At 40.5% G+C, this 17,179-nt stretch overlaps 1 protein-coding gene across 1 annotated transcript; it reads left to right on the top strand.

The window, feature by feature from the left end:
• Positions 1–1,321: 1,321 nt before the first annotated feature.
• MLANA (melan-A) lies at positions 1,322–11,246 on the top strand. The gene is made up of 5 exons (XM_048850932.2): positions 1,322–1,444; positions 2,744–2,842; positions 4,166–4,262; positions 9,820–9,921; positions 11,055–11,246. Exons 1-5 carry the CDS (start codon positions 1,404–1,406, stop codon positions 11,121–11,123), a joined length of 408 nt encoding a protein of 135 aa, XP_048706889.1. The 5' UTR covers positions 1,322–1,403; the 3' UTR covers positions 11,124–11,246.
• Positions 11,247–17,179: the final 5,933 nt, after the last annotated feature.

The raw sequence follows: 17,179 nt of genomic DNA on the forward strand, positions 1-17,179 counted from the left end.
TTATGCCTCTGTCTTATAAGGCATTATTTGCACATTTTTTTCCATTCATTGCTATGAACGTCAGCCCATTAGCCAAAGGCAAAATAAAAATACACTGGGTTTTGTTATCACATGGTTTTTTTCATGAATGCTGGACTGTTGGCACCGATGAAGAAGAAAAAAATATATCTGTTATTTAGCCTCCTTCTTCTAGAAACATTTGTTCAAGGGTGGAGAAAATCCATGCAAAGAATTATATGAAATCTGCCATTCTATAAAGTTGGGAAGTGGGAAAGATTGAATTTGAGGCCTTACAAACTTGATATTAGCTCTTTAATGCTATACACAGATCTAAAACCTGATCCTGCAATCTTTTCACATTCAAAACTCACACAGGAGTACAAGTGTAATCATGCAGAGGAACCACTGCAAGATCAGATAATTATATAGCAGATATTTATTCAAAAGGGGCCAATTCTGCTCTGACCCCACTGGATTTGTTTTATTGTTATGGCTCCAGAAAAGAGGATTTCTTAAGTCCCATGGGATAATGGAACAAATAAGGCCCTGTCCACACTGGGAGCAGAACCATGCTAGCTTCAAATGTTTGCCCAGAAGAAAGATGTTTTCCAAAAGTAATAAATCCTAAACACACTCGTGACTATGTTAGGAAATATCCAATGCACTGGTACCAACAGTGGAGGAAGCTGTAGTGTAGAGAAGGTTCAGGTGTTTTTACCACCATTTTATCTAATAAGGCAAAAACAGGGGAAAACACAGAGCAGAAGAAATGTCTTGCTCTCCTGAACCCCACACTAACTAAATCATAATGTAGTAGTTATGGCTTAGGTGGTTTCTTTTTACTAGAGCGCTTGCTTACTTACCAGCACCAAATGAGCTACATTGGTGTAAGGGCTCTTTACACTGGTATAACTGCATACACATGAGGGATTTGCACCTATTTAACTATACAGTATCAGTTTCTAAACTGATGTGGCTATAGTGGTCCAAAAACTGTGTAGATAAACTTTCAATGAAACTGGTGCAAAAACTTTGTGTAGACAGGCACTAACTCCGAAACAAAAGCAATATAAACAGTTTTAAACAGGTACAAGTGTGTCCACACTTGGAGTTTTCACTGATTTGGGTAAATTGATGCAAAACCTGTGTGTGGCCCAGCCCTATGCAGTGTATGGGAGAGCATGGAAAAGTAATAGATCTTGTAGCTGTTTACCGAAAAAGATGGGGGGGGGGGCGGGGAGAGAGAAGAAGAAAGGGAAAAAGCTGTCTCTCTGCTTGGCCTCTTTCATGCTAATTAAAGAAATCAAAGGCTGCACCATTTGGAATTTAAACTCGTGATAGTCATGAGTGTAGAGACCAAAAAAAAAGAAAAAAAGATTAAGTGCTAGAGAAAAAAGCTGCCTATGTCCACCGAGCAGGCAGAGAGTGTGGATCTGCAAAGAAGGTGAGGCTTGCATGCTTTGTATTCTGCTAGAATTTCCCCGTTTATTTAAAACAAAATTTCAGAACAGTTTACTGGCTCATTCTGAACTCTCTGAAAAAGTTATTTAATTCGGTCTGATCTATTTCTAAAAGGGTCATTTTGTCTTAATTGAATTTGGTGATAGATTATTTTGGGAATATACAGTAAAATTTGCTCTTCTGCTATTTAACTGAGACCAATGTATTTACTTATGTCTTTTTCTATGGTTGTGTCAGATAAATTAGATTTGAACTGTTCTGTCTGATCAGATTTGGATGGTTAATTTCCCTCAGGAACCTAAACTAATGGCAATTAAGCATGCACAGATAGCAAATATAAATTGGTGCAGCTCTCTCCAAATCAATGGAGCTGTGCCAATTTATGCTAGCTAAGGGGTTTATCTAGACATAGACCACTGCAGTGTCTGCAGCACTCCAGGGAAGACACTACCTATGCTGACAGGAGGGGTTCTCCTGCCAGGAAAGGTAATCCATCTCCCCTACAGGCAGGCTGGGTCAACAGGAAAATTATTCCATCCGCCTAGTGCTGTCTACACCGGGGGTTTGGTAGGTTTAACTGTGTCACTTGTGGTCTGGATTTTTCACCTCCTAGAGTGACCTAATTATACCGACCTTATTTCCTAGTGTAGACCGGCCTAAGTATCTGGCTTTGGTTGTTTAAAGGGAATAGAAACAAACACTGTAAGTAAAATATTCACCTTCTCTTTCATCTGCTTCTCCCCTACCTCACCCTAGATAAAGTGCATTATTAACAAATTATTCCTGTTCTCTAAATGGCTTTCTTAAGAACCGATCATTTGGTCATGAATTTACAACAAACAAAAAATGTATGAGTGGTCTAAAGAACAGAAGTCTCCTCCTACATTGTCTTCAGGGCTGGTTTCAAAATACAGCGGCTTTACCTTGGGTTGAAAGGGAAACCCATTCTCATTCTTGAGAAATTTTATGTCAGAAACCTGTAAACATCTAAAGAGAACAAGCCAAATCCTTCTTTCAGGCACTGTGCAAACCCAGAGTAGCACCACTAAAGTTGGTGGGGTTATACTGATGCAAACCCAAAGTCATGGCAGTGTAACTGACAGCTGAATTTGATCCAATGTGTTTTGTTCTTATTAAGTTACCACAGCCTTGTGTGTAAATGGATCTACCTTTTATTAAAAATATTTAAAAGAAACCCAAACACTCTTTCTTCTGATAATGGAAATGGTGATAATGTATTATGTCTTAGGAGTATTGTAATGGATTACTCTTGTCCTTGTAGGCGTGACCGAAACCAGTCTTACAAAATGCCCAAAGGAGACCACCAAACAGATGGCATCTTCAGCAGAGGGAAGCGATATACTTACCTTGCAGCACAAGAGTAAGTATAAAACAAAACCCATGACAGCTTCAAAGCTAGTGAAAAGAATTGCATTCAAATTCAGATGTGGCATTCTCTGAAAGCCCATTTATAAATGACTCAACTGAGAGGTTTTCCTCTATCCTGGGAACAGAATTTTACAAAGTAGGATTTTTCTTCCAGGTTGCAACAAAGAAAACAGAACCCAAGATAAATTAATCAGAATTTCTGTGTTCGGGGAAAGTAACAAGGCCTTATAAAGATGAATAAAATCTCACAATTCTTTTGTCTCCTGGCTTCTTTAAATGGTACTAGAATCCTAACCGTCTTGAATCCCTTTCATAGAATGGGAAAAGACAGATGTATGTCTACATATACTGTTAAGCCCATGGTCCCCAAACACAATGTAACTCAAAATTCCCACCCTCTAACCACACAGTTCTTGTGCTTAGTGTGTCATGGAACATGACACAAGTTAGGAAATTGTCTGTGCACAGTTTACAGTCTTCTTACCTCTTTTCCGAAGTTGGGTAATGATTTATAAACCCAGTAATCCTTGTGTCTCTGGCATTTGCTATAACATGGTAGATGTTGGACAGAGGTCCCAGTGTTCTTTGCCTGAAGAGATTCAACTAATAAAAATGGGGTGTGTCTCCACAAGTGAGGCATTTCATTGCTTACATAGCTTTCCCATTATGGGAATGCTTTTTTCAGGGATTGGGGTGCATTCTATAAGTGGTGGTTCTTTGGAGACCAATATTTGAGGCAATGATTGCATTTTCCCAGTTGTTGAAATAGTCAAGCTTTTGGCAAGGACTTTAGCTAGGTCAGTTACAACGGGGAGGTTGGCAGGAATTAGAGACTTAGACAAGAATCTGTAGCTGCCAACTGGAGTGAGTTGAAGCTAAGAACAAATGTTTTGTCAAATTTTGCAGAAAGGTTTTGGCCAATTCTTTTTCTATGGTTCTCTAGTCCTCAAAAAAGTTGTTTAACAAGAAATTCTGAAGGTCCAAAAGTCCCACAAATGAGTGGAAGTCTCATTCAGCGGGCAGGCTGTACAGTGTCCAGCAGGTGAGGCTGCTGTTCAATAGCTATTTTTATCTTTGATGTTCGCCATGTGATGCTTCATACTCTGTATATCATCGAACCACTGCAGGATTACTCACTGCCCGGTGGTTCAAGAGCTCAACATATTAATAGTTTTATTTTTTAAAAGGCACAGAATAGTTCATTTGTGTTCTCATAGAAGCCTCTTGAAATTGCTGATAAATTTGAATGCTGTAAACACTTGTGCTAAACACACTCACTTATGGAAAAATTCATCTAGTTTTTCTTTTGCAACAGGGCTGCAGGTATTGGAATCCTTGTTGTGGTTCTTGCAGTTTTACTGATCATTGGCTGCTGGTATCACAAAAGGCGATGTGGCTATAAAAACCTCCGGGTAAGTGTGGCAACTCATATTCTGGTATAACTTCATTATTATTACAGTAGTGCCTAGGGGACACAACCAAGATCAGGGCACTATTGACCGAGGCACTGTACAAACACATAATATGAGAGCTTTTAAAATAAGACAAAGGACGGGGGAGAGGAAACTAAGACACAGGGAAGTGAAGTGACTTGTCCAAAAAAAAAAAATTAAAAAAAATATCCACACAGCAGATCAGTGACAGAGCCAGGTGTAAAACCCTGTCCTGCAGACTTTCAGTCCAGTACATTATCAATTATATCATCCTGCCACTAATATATATTGAACACCCCCAGTCTGCTAAGCACTTTAATAGTTTTCATCTAAGTCTTTGATTTGGCTTAGAGGGAGAGACTAAGGGCTTGTCTACATTACCCACTGGATCGATCCAGTGATCGATCCAGCGGGGGGGGCCAGGGGTCGATTTATTGCATCAAGTCTAGATGCAATAATCGACCACCGAGCGCTCTCCTGTCGACTAGGATACTCCACCAGGGTGAGAGGCACAGGCAGAGTCGACGGGAGAGTGTCAGCCATCAACTTACCACAGTGAAGACACCATGGTAAGTAGACCTAAGTACGTCAACTTCAGCTACGTTATTCACATAGCTGAAGTTGCGTAATTTAGATTGATCCCCACCCCCATGTGTAGACCAGGCCTAAATAACAAATGGAGTGGGGGTAGGGAAGAGAAGGACAAGGGTTACAGTTACAAGCTTATGTGTTTAATATAGTGGTTAAACAGACACCACAGTGCACATGTACATGTAAAAGGTAACCTGCAAAGGGGGTGTCATAAAAATAAAGGGAAGGGTAACCACCTTTCTGTATACAGTGCTATAAAATCCCTCCTGGCCAGAGGCAAAACCTTTTCATCTGTAAAGGGTTAAGAAGCTAAGAACCTCGCTGGCACCTGACCAAAATGACAAATGAGGAGACAAGATACTTTCAAAGCTGGAGGTGGGGAAACAAAGGGTCTGTCTGTGTGATGCTTTTGCTGGGAACAGATCAGGAATGCAGACTCAGAACTTCTGTAAAGTTAGTAAGTAATCTAGCTAGAAATGCGTTAGATTTCCTTTTGTTTAATGGCTGGTAAAATACGCTGTGCTGGGTGGAATGTATATTCCTGTTTTTGTGTCTTTTTGTAACTTAAGGTTCTGCCTAGAGGGATTCTCTATGTTTTGAATCTGATTACCCTGTAAGGTATTTAACATCCTGATTTTACAGAGGTGATTCTTTTACCTTTTCTTTAATTAAAATTCTTTTTTAAGAACCTGATTGATTTTTCATTGTTCTTAAGATCCAAGGGTTTGGGTCTGTGGTCACATGTACAAATTGGTGAGGATTTTTATCAAGCCTTCCCCAGGAAAGGGGGTGTAGGGCTTGGGGGGATATTTTGGGGGAAGACGTCTCCAAGTGGGCTCTTTCCCTGTTCTTTGTTTAACACGCTTGGTGGTGGCAGCATAGGGTTCAAGGACAAGGCAAAGTTTGTATCTTGGGGAAGTTTTTACCCTAAACTGGTAAGAAAAAGCTTAGGGGGTCTTTCATGCAGGTCCCCACATCTGTACCCTAGAGTTCAGAGTGGGGAAGGAACCTTGACAGGGGGAAAATGAATTTGTGCTCTTGTGGGTTTCATGATTATGTATAAAGAAGATCTAAAAAGGTACTTGCCAAGAATTGCAAAGATACTATATTTGGAGTTCTGTCTTCTCTTAGTTGAGCCAGACAGTAATTTTGAATTTTTAACAATGAGAGCTTTTCTCCAAAATATTTTACTTAAATAGGTTGTGTACAATCTGAATAAAAATCTCCTCTCATCCCAATTAATTAGAAGTTGTACTTCATTACTTGTGGTAATAATCTTATTATCTCTCCCCTGGAATGGGGCATAGTGTCTTCCAAAATACACATGACCTGAATTTCTACAGGGTTAAAAACCCACCTTCGGAAACCAAAATCAAAAACAAACACTTTTCAGGCTCTCTTTATACATCACAGAAAATGCACAAAGTAATTTTTCCCTTTGAATCTCCCCTTTAAAAATGTTATTATAAAAATATAATTACGATGTTTGTGCTGTTTGTTGGGGGAGAAACTGGACAGAAGAAATGACAATGCAGGACTGAAATAGGAAAGGAAGAAGAGAGGGGAGAGACTTCCCTCTTACAGGAGAGTCTATTATGGAGATTCTCTAGGTTTTAGTCAGGAGGAGAGGATGGAAGAGGATAAAGTATGGGCCAGATCAGATAAGAAACATTCACATAAAGAATCTGAAACATCAGAAAAGGGCAGACAAATAAACAGTGACAAGTTTTCAAAGTGCTTGTACACAAATGCTAGAAATCTAAATAATAAGATGGGTGAACCAGAGTGCCTCATGTTAAAGGAGGATATTGATATAGTAGGCATTACAGAAACCTGGTGGAGTGAGGACAATCAATGGGACACAATCATTCTGGGGTACAAAATATATCGGAAGGACAGAACAGGTTGTGCGGGGGGGGGGTGAGGGGGGAGAAGGGCACTATATGTGAAAAAATGTAGAATCAAATGAAATAAAAATCTTAAATGAATCCACATGTTCCACGGAATCTCTATGGATAGTAATTCTATGCTCTAATAAGAATATAACAATAGGGATCTATTATTGACCACCTGACCAGGACAGTGATAGTGATGATGAAATGCTAAGGGAGATTAGAGAGGCTATCAAAATAAAGAACTCAATAATAGTGGGGGATTTCAATTATCCCCATATTGACTGCGTACATGTCAGGTCAAGATGAAATTCAGAGACAAATTTTCTCGATTCTTTAAATGACTGCTTCTTGGAACAGCTGGTACAGGAACCCACAAGGGGAGAGGCAACTCTCAATCTAGTCCTGAGTTGAGTGCAGTATCTGGTCCAAGAGGTAACTAACAGGATCGCTTGGAAATAGTGACCATAATATAACAACATTTAACATTCCTGTGGTGGGAAGAAAACCTCAGCAGCCCAACATTTAATTTCAGAGAGAAGGTTAGGTAAACAGAAATTAAAAGGTACAGTGACTAGAGTGAAATCCCTGCAAGCTGCATGGACACTTTTCAAAGACACCATAATAGAGGCTCAACTTAAATGTATATCCCAAATTAAAAAAAAAACAGTAAAAGAACTAAAAAAGAGCCACCGTGGCTTAACAACCATGTAAAAGAAGCAGTGAGAGATAAAAAGGCATCTTTTAAAAAGTGAAAGTCAAATCCTAGTGAGGTAAATAGAAAGGAGCATAAACACTGCCAAATTAAATGTAAAAATGTAATAAGAAAAGCGAAAAAGGAGTTTGAAGAACAGCTAGACAAAAACTCAAAGGTAATAAAATGTTTTTTTAAGTACATCAGAAGCAGGAAGCCTGCTAAACAATCAGTGGGGCCCCTGGACGATCGAGATACAAAAGGAGCACTTAAAGACGATAAAGTAATTGCAGAGAAACTAAATGAATTCTTTGCTTCAGTCTTCACGGCTGAGGATGTTAGGGAGATTCCCAAACCTGAGCTGTCTTTTGTAGGTGACAAATCTGAGGAATTGTCACAGATTGAAGTGACACGAGAGGAGGTTTTGGAATTAATTGAGAAACTTAGCAGCTACAAGTCACTGGGACCAGATGGCATTCACCCAAGACTTCTGAAAGAACTCAAATGTGAAATTGTGAAACTATTAACTATGGTTTGTAACCTGTCCTTTAAATCAGCTACTGTACCCAATGACTGGAAGATAGCTAATGTAATGCCAATATTTAAGAAGGGCTCTAGAGGTGATCCTGGCAATTACAGACTGGTAAGTCTAACGTCAGTACCGGGCAAATTAGCTGAAACAATAGTAAAAAATAAAATTGTCAGACACATAGAAGAACATAAAATTGTTCCGCAAAAGTCAATATGGTTTCTGTAAAGGGAGATAGTGTCTTACTAATCTATTAGAGTTCTTTGAGGGGGGGTCAACAAACATGTGGACAAGGGGGATCCAGTGGACATAGTGCACTTAGATTTCCAGTAAGCCTTGACAAGGTCCCTCACCAAAGGCTCTTATGTAAATTAAGTTGTCATGGGATAAGAGGGAAGATCCTTTCATGGATTGGGAACTGGTTAAAGGACAGGGAACAAAGGGTAGGAATAAATGGTACATTTTCAGAATGGAGAGGGATAACTAGTGGTGTTCCCCAGGGGTCGGTCCTAGGACCAATCCTATTCTACTTGTTCATAAACGATCTGTAGAAAGGGGTAAACAGTGAGGTGACAAAGTTTGCAGATGATACTAAACTGCTCAAGATAGTTAAGACCAAAGCAGACTGAAGAACTTCAAAAAAGATCTCACAAAACTAAGTGATTGGGCAACAAAATGGCAAATGAAATTTAATGTGGATAAATGTAAAGTAATGCACATTGGAAAAAATAACCCCAATTATACATACAATATGATGGGGGCTAATTTAGCTACAACTAATCAGGAGAAAGATCTTGGAGTCATCGTGGATAGTTCTCTGAAGACGTGCACGCAGTGTGCAACAGCAGTCAAAAAAGCGAACGGGATGTTAGGATTCATTAAAAAAGAGATAGAGAATAAGATGCAGAATATCTTATTGCCCTTATATAAATCCATGGTACGCCCACATCTTGAATACTGCGTACTGATGTGGTCCCCTCATCTCAAAAAAGATCTACTGGCATTAGAAAAGGTTCAGAAAAGGGTAACTAAAATTATTAGGGGTTTGGAACGGGTCCCATATGAGGAGAGATTAAAGAGGCTAGGACTTTTCAGCTTGGAAAAGAGGAGACTAAGGGGGGATATGATAGAGGTATATAAAATCATGAGTGAATAAGGACAAGTTATTTACTTGTTCCCATAATATAAGAACTAGGGGCCACCAAACGAAATTAATGGGCAGGAGGCTTAAAACAAATAAAAGGAAGTTCTTCACTCAGCGCACAGTCAACCTGTGGAACTCCTTGCCTGAAGAGGTTGTGAAGGCTAGGACTCTAAAAGGGTTTAATAGAGAACTGGATAAATTCATGGAGGTTAAGTCTATTAATGGCTATTAGCCAGGATGGGTAAGGAATGGTGTCCCTAGCCTCTGTTTGTCAGAGGTGGAGACGGATGGCAGAAGAGAGATCATTTGATCATTACCTGTTAGGTTCACTCCCTCTGGGGCACCTGGCATTGGCCACTGTCGGTAGTATGGCCATTCTTATGTAGGAACGAATGATTTTTAAAAGTAGGGGACATCAGAGAGAGGCATAGCAGCTGCGGGAGAACAGGATCCAATAGCAACAAGTTAGTACATCTTTGTCCTCATTTTTGATCATCCCATGATTGGACGTCTCTAAAGAGAGATCATGGATTGCATTAGCAGTGACAGAGTAACAAAGCTTGCACAATGCCTGCTGGCATTATGTCCCCATTCTTATTGACTTTCACACTTTAAGTGATACATTTATAGTCATACTCAAGGTTTCTTTTTCTGTCACTCTCTCACCTTTCCTTACTGTCTATCAGAGTAAAAGCTTGCATGCTGGCACTATGAGAAGAGTGGCAGGTGAAGATGCCCCACTGGATTGCAAAGCACTTTTACAGGAGTACAGCAACTTTAACTCTGTGGTAAGGTGAAGTCTCAGGTTTCATTTACTTACAACGTTTAGTGAATGCTGCAGTTAGTTGCTGAGATGACTGCTGGTGAAGTAGTAATGATGCACTTTTACCTCTGGTCGATGGCTTCTTTTCTGGATTTGCATTATCTAAGCTGGGTCTGCATCTTCCACATGTTGAACCAATCTGTTAAGAAAAGTACTCTCATGTAATTCTTGTAGTGAAAGTGATTTGTGAAATCTAATATTAATAGCTTGTCTTAAAAAAAATTCTCTTCTTCCTCCTTGACTTTACGCTACTTTGATTTAGTTGCAACATGATCATTCCTATTTGATCTACTAGCTGTAATAAAATAGTTATATGCTGCAATATCCTGCAATATCAGGGTCTTCATGTCAACAGCTCTACCAATTTTACGGTGTGTGGGATTCCATAATCGGATATTGATTGTTTATGTGCTTCTGACACGCAGTACCAAAATCCACATACTAGCTATTTACCATAGCACTAATTGGGGTCCTCAGCATCAATCAGAACAGAAAGATGCATTATTGTAACCAATGAATGCCCATCCCCCCAAAATAGTTCAACTTCCAGAAAGTGAATATGAAGAGTTAAATATATTGAGTTATGATGGTGTGTAATTAATTTGAAGAAAGGAGAAAGGGTAATGAAATAATTTATGGTCAATATGCAGTAAATATGCTGCTAAATATTGTTAATTTTGTAATAAGATATGTACTTACATCTGCCAAGACACTGTAATGTTTTATTATAAACTACCTGAAATATCAACAACATCTCCCTCCCCCACCCCCTCGAAAAAGCCTATCCTTAAAGTACTGAACATTTGTTCTTTGATAGCAGCTGCATGGACAAATGTCTCATCACAAAATGAACTCAATCTTATGCACAACCAAAAAAGCAATGCTTAATTTTTTTTTAAAATAAATTCACAATCAGTTGTTTCAGCTGTTCTGAACTACAGTATTATTTAAGGACAACCAAGTAAACCGACGTAAAATTCTTTAAGAGGAATACAAAGCCGGCTAGAAGATGATACTATTTCAGCTTTAGTGTGGTTTGCTTGTCCTTCAATACATTCACTCTTCTTAGCATCTTCACCACATTTTTCATTCCCACAGGTACCTGATGCTCCACCAGCATATGACAAAATCTCCGCCGACCCATTGCCACCACCTTATTCACCATGATGTTGAGTCAGTCTTAAACTCTAAGTACACAAATTGATTCTTTTTGTGCTTTTGCTTAAACTCATGTGCAAACCAAGCATTCTTTATGGGTAAACTGTAATAATAAAGTACACATTTCCATGACTAGTTGCTGACAGTTATTGCCTAGTTCAATTTGCCTTTCATCCACATATGAAACAGATGAAAGGCTTTTGTATTTCTGCCCATTCCTAGATTATTTTTTCCCCAGCACTTGTAGCTGTGGGTGTATGGTGCAGTAGCTCATTGTGATGAAACAGGCTGGTTTGGTAAGGGGCAATTAATGGGGTGATAGAGAGATTGGCATTCCAAGGGGAAGACTTCAGGCTGTCACGATACAAACTTACTTGCCCCTCCCTCTCACTAATGAGATGTGCGTGTGAACTTCTTCCCAATTAGTCAGGTTTCCATATACTCAGTCTCCCTATCCACCACCTTTCACACTTATGTGGGCCTAATTTACCCCCTCCATCAGTCACACTTGGGTACACTTGCCTCACAAAGGACATCAATCAAGCTTGCGTGTATCCAATCCCTCCTGCTAAGGTTTGTAAGCACCTGAGGCTACCCCTTTTGCCCTCCCCCTACTGCCCCAAAATCAAGCTTGTGTGCTCATGGACTGCATGTTCCACCAACCACCAGTTTTATGAGCACCGTGCGTCAAAATTTCAGTTGTCATGTGAATAAAGACTAAAAATTACCCTAAACCCAATAATTAAAAAGTATTTGAATAACAAAAACAAAACAAAACTAGGCATTAGACCAGACCTAGTGAGGACCTACCTCTCCACCAAATCTTGGTATGTAGATGGTATTCTGAAGAGCTGCTACTCAAGCACTGCCTAGGACAGATTTAAGCCAGACACTAAATCCAGAGAGTTCTTATTTAAAAGTTTGTAAAAGAAGTCAAACAGCCACTACATTAAATGTTCAAATAGTATAAAAACAAATTGTGTGTGAATTCTCACCATGATTGTCAATCGGCCTTTAGGGGGAAAACGGGAACATATTCCCAACTGGAAATCCCTTTTCCAATGCAACCGAAATTAGGAGCCTCTGTACCTTCACAATCAACAGCTGGTGCCACTACAGAAGCTGTTGCTCATCTTTATCTCCAGGGTTCTCAAACAGTTCATGATGTGGGCCTAATCTTACCAAAATTGTTCTATGGACCATTTCCCCTCCCATTCGAGATCAGGCAACACCTTTGTGGCAGGTACAGCAAATGCTTACAAATAAAAGTAGTACTAGGAATACATTTATAGTCATTTCAGTCCTGGGAATGTGGGATCTGCCAGTTCGCTGAAGACCACCATCAGGTCCTCCATGTGCCACCACCGATTTACACTTTACACTGATCAACCACTTCTGAAGTATGGATGATCTTATTAAATTATATCTTTAAATTAATGTATCATGAAAAGCCTGTATGTATGTGGATCCACCATGAGTTAACGGGGCTGTGTACTGTCATTTGTGGTCACTTTCACAAAAATACATATTCCTGACCAGCCCTTGTACTGGACAGGCAACCTGGCTGAAGGCAAGTTAAAACAGTTGGCCTTAAAGGGTTGCACCGTCACTTGAGCCTCTGGGTCAATGAATTTGGGGTCCTCCAGGGATTGGTGGATAGCTGACACCTGTGCTCCAGTGTCTCTCCATGCAGTAACCTTCCTCCCACCCACACTCACAGTTCCCCTTTGCTCTGGGGGTATTTGCGAAGCATCTTGGCCTGAAGGCTCTCGGTGGGACCCCAGGGTGATGAGTTGCAGTCAGCTGGTGCTCTTGGGGCAGTTGGCCTTCACATGCCCCAGCTCATTACATTTAAAGCATCACCCAGCTGACTGTGGGCTGGGGTGAGGTGGATGGTTGGAGAATAGGGTGATAGGACAAGATGGCATTTGGGGGTCTCCCTGGCTGTGTGGAGGGCTCCTCCTTGAGAGGTGGGGTCTTGGGCTGACCCTGATGGTGGGGTGTCATCTTGGGTTGCCCCTTCTGGTATCCCCACTGACTGCTACTAGCTTCCTTCTTCTCCGCCACTTCCATGCATTTGGTTCCCATCTGCCCAGCCTCAATTACAGTTTTGGGTTGCCCACCTAGGATGTACCTTTCTATTTCCTCAGGAACACCCTCTAAGACGTGCTCCATTTGCATGAGGAGAGACAGATCTTCCAGAGACTTAACACTTGCTCCCGATATCTAGGCATCCCAATTTTTTACAATCTGGTAGGCGTGTTGGGGAAATGTGACGTCTGGTTTCCACCCCCTTAGGGCTCTGAACCACTGATGGGCATGCTCGGGGATCAGCCCCATCCCAGTTCTGGCCTTTTAAAACGTTCAGACTCGTTCATGTGTTCTTTAGGCATTTCAACTGCCACCTCTGCTAGGGGTCCATTGAGTTGTGGCCTCAGCTCCACTATATACTGCTCTGCAGGGATGTTGTACCCAAGGCAGGCCCTTTCAAAATTTTCTAAGAAGGCCCCTGTATCATCGCCTACCTTGTCCAGCTTTAATGTTACAAGCAAAACAAAAGCACCTGGGGTTCGCACAGAGGACTCAACAAGCCAAAAAGAAATAAAAAGAGAAAAATCGAATTGCGTCTTCCTACACATTTCCTGGTCCACTTACATATCTGGGGTTTCCCTCTCCAGCTGGGAGAACAGACAAACAAAGGGAGAGTTTTTCCCACATTTTAAAAGGTTCTAGACAAGAGAGCCCTCACTTCCTTTTACCTGTGCATCACAGTGAGACTTTTTATCCCTTTACAGGTAAAGCAAGTAGAGACCAGCTATTAAAAGGGATGTTATAGCTAACTGTCTGGGTGTCCAGAAAAGAGAGCTATCTCCCCTGCTTCATTTAATCACAACAGCTTTATGAAAGGCCATGCGGCCGGCGGCGGCCAGGAAAGGTGAACAGGGTGTGTGTGTGTGTGTGGATGGGACCTTTTGTAGTGATAATCAAGGTGGGCCATTTCCAGCACTTTACAAGAACAGTAGGAGGGGAAATAAACAAGGGGAAATAGTTTTACTTTGTGTAATGACCCATCCACTCCCAGTCTTTATTCAAGCCTAAGTTAATTGTATCCAGTTTGCAAATTAATTCCAATTCAGCAGTCTCTCGTTGGAGTCTGGTTTTGAAGATTTTTTGTTGAAGAATTGCCACTTTTAGGTCTGTAATCGAGTGACCAAAGAGACTGAAGTGTTCTCCGACTGGTTTTTGAATGTTACAATTCTTGACATCTGATTTGTATCCATTTATTCTTTTACATAGAGACCGTCCAGTTTGGCCAATGTACATGGCAGAGGGGCATTGCTGGCACATGATGGTGTGGAAGTATAACATTGTATAAGTATAACATTGTATAAGGGGACATGCTGGATACATTGTATATGAGAGGGCATGCCAAAACATGTTACAAAGTATCTGAGGGAGCACACGTAGGGACAGTTAGCTTTTGAATGGAGAAGCAATTAAGATAGAGCCAGCACGTCTAAGAAGCAGGCATCAGAATGGAAGGTGTGAAGGGCAATTAGTTAAGTTAACTGGAAGCTGTTAAAGAAGATTGTTAAGGGTGGCAGGTAATTGAAGATACATGACTGGTCTCAGGGATCTCGAAGGGTGGTGACTAAAATCTTTTTCTTCTTTTGTCTGTAACTTCTCTGTAACTTGTTCTCCAAAAAACTGTATAAATTAAAAGACACAAGCCCCACTCGGGGGGCTCACTTCTAAATGTATTAGCAGAGCAGCTTTGCTAATAAAACAGAGTGGTCTGATAAATTGTGAGTCTGAGTAAAACTTTGACAATGGCATATATCACACTGGTAGATGAGCAGGTGAATGAGCCTCTGATAGAGTGGCTGATGTGATTAGGCCCTTTGATGGTGTTCCCTGAATAGATATGTTGGCAATGTGCTATGTTGCAAGAATAGGTTCCTGGGTTAGTGTTTTTGTTGTGTGGTGTGTGGTTGCTGGTATTTGCTTCAGGTTGGGGGGCTGTCTGTAAGCAAGGACTGGCCTGTCTCCCAAGATCTGTGAGAGTGATTGGTCGTCCATCAGGATAGATTGTAGATCCTTGATGATGCATTGGAAAGGTTTTAGTTGGGAGCTGAAGGTCATGGCTAGTGGCGTTCTGTTATTTTCTTTGTTGGGCCTGTTCTGTAGCAGGTAACTTCTGTGTACTCTTCTGGCTCTGTCAATCTGTTTCTTCACTTCAGCAGGTGGGTACTGTAGTTGTAAGAATGCTTGATAGAGATCTTGTAGGCGTTTGTCTCTGTCTGAGGGGTTGGAGCAAATGTGGTTGTATCGTAGAGCTTGGCTGTAGACAATGGATCGTGTGGTGTGGTCTGGATGAAACCTGGAGGCATGTAGGTCTCCTGCTGGTAATAGCTTACCTTTCCTGGTCACTCTTGTTACAGTCTGTAACACCCATTGTTTTATGTTCTCTGTGTATATAAAATCTCCCCACTATATTTTCCATTGTATGCATCCGATGAAGTGAGCTGTAGCTCATGAAAGCTTATGCTCTAATAAATTTGTTAGTCTCTAAGGTGCCATAAGTACTCCTTTTCTTTTTACAAAGAGATTAGGTTCTTCTCTGCTCCTTTCTACAATTTAATTACATTTCCCAGTAGGCTTTTAGCTTGGTTACAAGCACAATTAAGGTCCAGTTTACACTACAAGTTAGAACCATGTCTGTGACAAAGGGCTCCCTCACTGGATTGTAATGGAAGGGTAACCAAGGCTTTAGTACCTCGCCTATATGCACATTTTTTGGTAAATCTTCCAACACTGCACTGCCCTGCAACTCCTGCAGGAGTTGCTATGGGCTACTGTTGCCAGGACATACGTATTTAACCCACTGTGTCGTGAAGCTCTGGTCAGAGCAGGTCTGTATGACATGATGGTAAAAATGTTTGTAGTTGTTTTCTATGATAGCTGCTGCTGGTGCAACAGGAGGAGATTTCCCTAAAAATGCTAGTGTAGGCACAGCTGGTTACAAATATATTGGAATACTTATAACTTCACCAGTGCAGCACAACATATGCTATTTCCTATCTACGTTGGTAGAGAAAACCTGTTCCTCTGGACCTGAGTTAAAGACCTCATCCTAGGTTTTGCAACTATTATAATCAAAGTTTGTAAAATGCCTGGTCATTTGTGTGGGTGGAAGACTTTTTACAGGTGATGAATAGCTCAAGGGGCTTTCTGTAATGCTTTTTTACCTATTGTAGTCTAGGCACCTTTACCTCTTCATCACCACTACAGCTGAATTCCATCCTTCATTATTCCAGCAGAGTTTTTTATATGTAACTAAGAGAAAGGAAGTGATCTCTCTCTCTCTCCTGATTTCAGGTTTTAACTGATAAACACCAATAAAATACCAATTTATTTTTTATAAAGAGGAAATCTGTGTTTATTCAATGAACACCAGAAAAACACCTGATATGGTTACTTGTATCAAAGGGCTTGTCTACATGGAGCAGTAATGGGGACTACAAAGGTGTGATTTCTAAAGTGAACTGACATGTTGTGCATTAACTGATACGTCTAAATCCCACTGGTGCGCACTAAAGGTTCCCTAGTGTGCTTTAACACAGTACTGTTTGACATAGTACTATGTTAAAGTGAGTTAGGGAACATCACAAAGAGATTACTCATTACAGTACATACTATTGTAATGGGTAATGTATATAATATACATCTATACAAACAGAAATCCCCTGATTCTGGGACTGCTACATAAAACTCAAGAATTGCTAAAAATAACCCCCAAAATATGAAATTAATAAGCCCCCAAAACAGAATCCATAGCTATATAGCAAATGATCAAGAGTCCTTTTCCCCTTTATTTTTAGTTGCTCTAGGGAAGGTTGACTCTGGCTATCATCTCAGTTGTTAGAGAACAATGATGAAGAGGGGAACTGTATTCACAAAATTACTGAAATTACTCTTTGCCCAATTTTATCATTTAGTCATAAAGCTTATTAGGCAGTCAGTCAACCTCGGGTTATTTCAGTTATCAAACAGGACTTCAGATA

Source organism: Caretta caretta, chromosome 5, assembly GCF_965140235.1.
Source record: "Caretta caretta isolate rCarCar2 chromosome 5, rCarCar1.hap1, whole genome shotgun sequence".
Lineage (NCBI taxonomy): Eukaryota > Metazoa > Chordata > Testudines > Cheloniidae > Caretta > Caretta caretta.

What these genes read in the sequence shown, in the direction of transcription:
- MLANA (XM_048850932.2), top strand. Translation starts at nt 1,404, where the DNA reads ATGTCCACCGAGCAGGCAGAGAGTGTGGATCTGCAAAGAAG. An exon ending in ACTTACCTTGCAGCACAAGA is followed by an intron (nt 2,843 to 4,165) that starts GTAAGTATAAAA and finishes CTTTTGCAACAG; the next exon opens with GGCTGCAGGTATTGGAATCC. An exon ending in GTGGCTATAAAAACCTCCGG is followed by an intron (nt 4,263 to 9,819) that starts GTAAGTGTGGCA and finishes ACTGTCTATCAG; the next exon opens with AGTAAAAGCTTGCATGCTGG.